The sequence below is a fragment of the Solanum tuberosum genome, unplaced genomic scaffold, assembly GCF_000226075.1.
Source record: "Solanum tuberosum cultivar DM 1-3 516 R44 unplaced genomic scaffold, SolTub_3.0 scf00282, whole genome shotgun sequence".
In the NCBI taxonomy this organism is placed as follows: Eukaryota; Viridiplantae; Streptophyta; class Magnoliopsida; order Solanales; family Solanaceae; genus Solanum; species Solanum tuberosum.
Genome location: NW_006239209.1, coordinates 232,945 through 238,884, shown reverse-complemented (window position 1 = coordinate 238,884; position 5,940 = coordinate 232,945). Strand labels below are relative to the sequence as shown.

Here is a 5,940-nt window from a genome sequence, read left to right as displayed (position 1 = left end):
AAGTAAAGGTACTCAAGGGGCACATATATCTCTTTGGCACAAAGCTGAAGGAGAAGCGAAAGTGTTGATGAAAGAAAACAGTGATGAAGCTATTGATGTTCCATACTTTCACTTGGAGACCATTTTGGCTGCTACAGACAACTTCTCAAATGCAAATAAGCTCGGACAAGGAGGATTTGGTCCTGTTTACAAGGTTAAAACTTCATCCCTACATCTATGTGGACTGGTATGACCGCATTGACCTATAGTAATGAGATGAAAAAATCTTGCAGGGTATCTTTCCGGGTGAAAAGGAAATTGCAGTAAAAACGTTATCCAGTCAATCAGGACAAGGCATAGATGAATTTAAGAATGAAGTGACTCTAATTGCAAAGCTTCAACATCGAAATCTGGTGAGGCTATTGGGTTATTGCATCAATGCAGCGGAACAAATATTACTTTATGAATATATGCCGAATAAAAGTTTAGATACATTCATATTTGGTGAGTTAGCCTTATTAAGTTCCTTATTCTCAAAGTCTTACATTTCTTATAATGATCTAATTTTATTGACCTACCAAATTTTTTCATGGTTATGATGCAAGATGGAGCACTTTGTCAATTATTGGATTGGAAAAAACGTTATGACATCATATTGGGCATTGCACGGGGTCTATCTTATCTTCACCATGATTCACGACTAAGGATCATTCATAGAGATTTGAAAACCAGTAACATTTTATTAGATGAGGAGATGAACCCGAAAATTTCAGATTTTGGCTTGGCAAGGATTGTTGAAGGAAAAGTAACAGAAGCAAATACAAAGAAAATAGTGGGCACCTAGTAAGTATAATATTCCTTCCTGTCATTAATTTCTTACAAAAGGAGCTTGGGAGAAAATCTTATACATAATGTTTTGTTGACCTGGTGAAATCTAGTGGCTATATGTCTCCTGAATATGCACTGGATGGATTGTTTTCCATTAAATCAGATGTATTCAGTTTCGGAGTAGTCGTACTTGAGATAATCAGTGGAAGAAGGAATACAGGATTTTATCAGTCAGAAGAAGCCTTAAACTTGTTGGGCTATGTAAGTGAAGAAACTTCCCATGGCTTAATTATTATATCTTCTTCTTAGTTTTGTTTCTCTGATAGAAAAATTATCACAGGCATGGAAATTGTGGAGAGAAAAAGCCGAGATACAATTAATAGAGAAGTCAATACTTGAATCATGCAACAAAAGTGAATCAATAAAGTGTATATATATTGCGCTCCTGTGTGTACAAGAAGATCCAAATCATCGTCCTAATATGTCAGATGTTATTGTAATGTTGGGAGGGGAAGGTATTAACCTTCCAACACCTAATAGACCAGCTTTTGTAACAAGGACGCACGCTTCTAGCACATCATCTTCTTCCTCCAATAAGATATACATTGTATCCAACAATCAGGTGACGATTACAGTTGAAGAAGGGCATTAGAAGGGATCAAGCAGAAGAGTAATTCTATTTTTCCCTGATGCTTTCAAATGTATAATAATTTAAATTCTTATTAGACAGAATGTGCCAAAAGAAGGTAGACGCGGTTGATTCACTATTGTATATGCTTTTTAAAGTGTTTTTTTCCAGTGTGTTTAGACAAAGCCATGCATGCCTTTTCCGGAAACTTTCTAGATACGACACAACACTTTGTAATTAGATGTGCTCATGTCAGAATTATAATTGAAAAGTGATGAGAGTGGTAAGTTTCGTCTTATTGAAGGTAAAAGGTATTGATTTGTGTTTCAAGAACTCACACCATTAGAAATATCTTACAAGGCAAATATTAGGTATGAAACATGCCTTGAAGGAAGTTTTTGAGGTGTAAGGTAACCTAAGACCATGACAAGTTTCGAAGGTTTTATGAAAATGAAGTATATATCCATATCTAGTCTTACTCCATGTCCAATACACTCATGAGTCATGTCCCATGTTATGTAATTCAAACTAAATGAAACTTATGTCCCATGCTATTCTACTTCTTAACAAAAAAATCCTTCAAGTATTTTAAACTTAACAACTTCCATCCTTTTGTTATAATTTGACACAAATTAACAGAATTCATACAAAAATATGTGCAATTCATACTACTCTCAGCAAAACTTCCTAAATCACTAAAGATTAAAAAAATCTCTTCATTTCGTGATACATCTAAAATATTATTGTGAATTCTTTTTTGCAACAACACTTGGCATTATGCAGATCTTTTTATTAGCAACTTTGTTTTAATTTATTTTTCATTTGATTTGATATTAAAAAATTACCAGTTGAAATATTTTTTTCTCATTGAATCTACAAGAAATGGTGGCGATTTGAGACTTTTACTTTTAATAATGGAGAACAAAACTCGAGTGTCATATATGAAATTCAGAATCTTGATCACTTTAAACATCAAATTGCCCAAAAAATTGTTGATCTAATTACATTTTGACTTTACAGAAGGTAAAGATGATGTGAAATTAAGCTTCAGCTTCGTTAAGTTGATAAAGGAGAAGAGTAGATCATGTCTCTTTGCAACACCATCCTACCTTTATTTCTTTTCAGCAAATAAATGTCTCAAAAAATTAATTATTTTTTTGGTGGGGGAGCTTTTTCCAACGGATAATGAAATTATGTGAAAAAAGCTTTAACAAAAGGATGAAAGTGGTTAAGTTTTAAATACTTGGGGGATATTTTCTGTTAAGAAGGATAATTTAAGGATGTAGTTTAAGTTGAGGGTATAGTTTAGGAATATTTTTGGCTAAAAACTCATACATTTTATAATATACTTCTATCTTTTTAATCAAAGTCACAAGGGATAAAGGAAAAAATGATCAAAGATACCTTTTTTACTTTCATTTATTAGTTAACTTTGTCTTTAGTTATACTATCAAACCAATTTTACTCTTATTGTTATGAAATTTAACAAATGTCCTTCAATTGGACGAAATCCCCCAAACCAAATATTAATTGAACCAATTTTACTCTTAAGATATCTTATTGATAAATTAATGATTCATTCAAGACCATCCTTGCTTCAATTACAATCAATACAAACAAATAATAGAAGAAAGAGAGACAGAATTGAACTTCAATCGATCTGACCGGAGACATCGCCGGTGACTCAAGCGAACCTCTTCTGGAGCAAAATACTAAAATTCATGCAAGTCACGCACGTCAAAGGTTAAATTGAGTCTTTGTGTTCAAGTTTTAAATTGTAAAAGTACCTACTTGTGCACTCACAAAGTTAAATATCATATTTATCCACTGAAATCAAGTTAAAGATCATGTGTATATATTATGCATATACAATATAGGGAAAAGGCATAAATTCTCCCTTGAACTTGTCTCGAAAAGTCAATTACAAGCTTAAACTGTCATGACGACCTATTACACACCTAATCTTGTTCAAAATGATATTAATTCCCCCTTCCGAAGACAATCTCAATTTTGTGTGAGAAAATGTTATACATGCGTTTTGATGAAAACGGAAATAATATTATTTTATATTTTTTAACTTTTTTCCCTTAATAATTTCTACTTTGTGTGTGTTCTTCCTCCCCACACCATACATCTCTTTATTTTTTAAATTCATTTCTTCTTCCTTCTTCATAAGTAGAAGGGGAAACGAGAAAATTTGAAGATAAAATAGGAAGTAGTCAGACGATTATGAAGTATGGAGATGTTGGTAGCGGTGATACGCCGTGGGCAACACCATTGTTGCCAGTGAAACAAATAAAAACTTTCAGATCTATAAAATTACTTTCAAATCTGTAATTTTCTTTAAAAATATCGATAATTATGGATGAAATTAAGCATTTCATTTGTATTATTTGTGCATAGTGAATAATCAAATATGCTATTGATGGCCGCTTGAGACAAAAATGACATTGTGATGGTTGGAGGTGCCGGCAAGAATAGAGAAGACGAAGATAGAACAATCATTTTCTTTCTATTTCTTTTTAGAGTTCTTCTGTAAGGGTTTGAATATGCTTTCATGGGAATAAAGTGAAGAACTTATTAATGGTGACAAAGTGAAGAACTGTTGAAGAAGAAGAAGTCAAAAGAAAGAAAAATGTAAAAGCTTTTAAAAAAATTGGAGGCCACTAATAAAAAGACAAAAAAAAAAGATTATTGACATAATTAATATACTAAAAATTATAATACTTAATTATATAATGACCAATAAGATAGTTTCACATGTTTAAATTTATCATTTTAACTTTTTTTTTTCTTCTTCTCACGCACCTTAAAGAGGGTGAAGACGCTTTCTTTGCCATGCCATCTTTTAAGGGGGTATTAATATCACTTTAAACAAAATCAGGTGTGTAATAGGTCATCAGGATAGTTAAAGCGTGTAAATAACTTTTCGGGACAAATTCAAGGGGGAATCTATGCCTTTTCCCAACAATATATACACATACAAAATCATATACATACATATAATCCTGCCTTAGAAAGAGCTATATTTAGAAAGAATTAATTTGGAAAGAAACTAATTTGAAATTTTGCAAGTTATGCTTGAGTTGTGAGTTTTGGATCAACTTCAAATGGTCATAACTTTCAGTACAGGATGAGTTAGGTAGCCCATAAGTTATCAAATGAAAGGTCTTGGAATCCTCTTTCCAACGCCACCGAGTTTTGCTAAATTTCAAGCTCGTATGAGGGAGATATGCCCGTTTGAAGTTAGCATGTCCAGTTAAGGAAAGTTACCCGAATTAATGAGGGGTATTTTGGTTTTTTCCTTACCCAATCAGATTAAAACGATTTTTAGTATTATTTTGGGGTCAAATTTGATTTGAGTCAGTTTTACAAATCCTAATTCCGCTTAGGATTTTAGAAGAGAGTTCAAGAAGAGGAAAAGAGGAGAAAAGGAAGAACGATCAAGGTTCGTGCAAATTGAGGATTTGTTTCGCCAAATCGAGGTATGTAAGTTTTTCATAGTGTTGGGTTCGTTCACCCACATGCCAATCATATTTTTACATTTCCAAATTCATCCCTAGAGATTGAGGAATTAAGTTCTTGATGAGTTTCTTGATGAGTTGTTATTCATTCTTGAATCTTGATGTTTGGTTGAGTTCTTGAGATGAAGATTTTGTTAAGGGGTTGAGTAAATTGATAGTTCTCGAGTGAGTTCCGCTGGAATTGTTCTGAGTTATAGGAATTCGAGAGTTTTTACCTTAGAATTTTAGTGGGTACGAGTTGAATCAGGTTTGGGAGAAGAAGAAAAAATCGGGCATGAAATTGGCGCCCAAGTCCACGTCGCGGAATTGCTCCCCTAGAGAGAAATTTCTCTCTCCACGTCACGGAGAGAACACGGACTCCACTGTTTCAAAAGTTATTTCGCAACCAAATATTATAATTCATCTCCGTGTTGCGAACTTGCTCCCCAGACAGTGTTCTTCGACCGTTTCTCATCATTAACTATCTAAAACTCATTTAATCATCATGATATCCTTCATATCATAAATCATAACTCTTGAATTCATAATTCATAATTCAATTAAGAGTCAAGTTTTGAGAGTTCATTAGAGTCATTTCGAGAAGTCTTTTACATTGTTTTAAAACTTATTTTAAGACTTGAGCATTTGAGTTTGAGGAAGAGCAGAGTTGAGTTCATTTTCTTTAAAATGATATATGGGAACTAAGTATTCCCAAGAGTAAATGTTTTTACATTTAAGATGAGAGGAAACACCGATTTCCAAAAGAGTTCATGAGAAGTTTTTAGTACTATCACTTTTAAGAGAAATATTTTTGAGTGATAATCTCAAAGTTGAGGAAGAGGAAATGTTTTCTTTAACATATGAGCTAAGTTATATTTTGGGAGTAGTATTGAGCACCGAATGGGGACGCGAGTTCATATTTACTCAATCCCCTATAAACTATGTAGCCATCATGGGCAGAAAAAGGATCATACTTTTTAGATGATTCCTTAGTACTTTTTA

At 33.0% G+C, this 5,940-nt stretch overlaps 1 protein-coding gene across 1 annotated transcript; it reads left to right on the top strand.

Moving 5' to 3' along the window:
- Window positions 1-8: 8 nt before the first annotated feature.
- On the top strand, window positions 9-1,459 carry LOC102598095 (G-type lectin S-receptor-like serine/threonine-protein kinase At4g03230). Its single transcript, XM_015314236.1, has 4 exons — window positions 9-193; window positions 273-822; window positions 918-1,068; window positions 1,148-1,459. Exons 2-4 carry the CDS (start codon window positions 569-571, stop codon window positions 1,457-1,459), a joined length of 717 nt encoding a protein of 238 aa, XP_015169722.1. The 5' UTR covers window positions 9-193; window positions 273-568.
- Window positions 1,460-5,940: the final 4,481 nt, after the last annotated feature.

Excerpts from the sequence above, each read along its gene's own strand:
- LOC102598095 (XM_015314236.1), top strand. The coding sequence starts at position 569 with ATGGTTATGATGCAAGATGGAGCACTTTGTCAATTATTGGATTGGAAA. Across the intron at positions 823-917 it reads AAGAAAATAGTGGGCACCTA|TGGCTATATGTCTCCTGAAT; the intron begins GTAAGTATAATA and ends GGTGAAATCTAG. Across the intron at positions 1,069-1,147 it reads CCTTAAACTTGTTGGGCTAT|GCATGGAAATTGTGGAGAGA; the intron begins GTAAGTGAAGAA and ends AAATTATCACAG.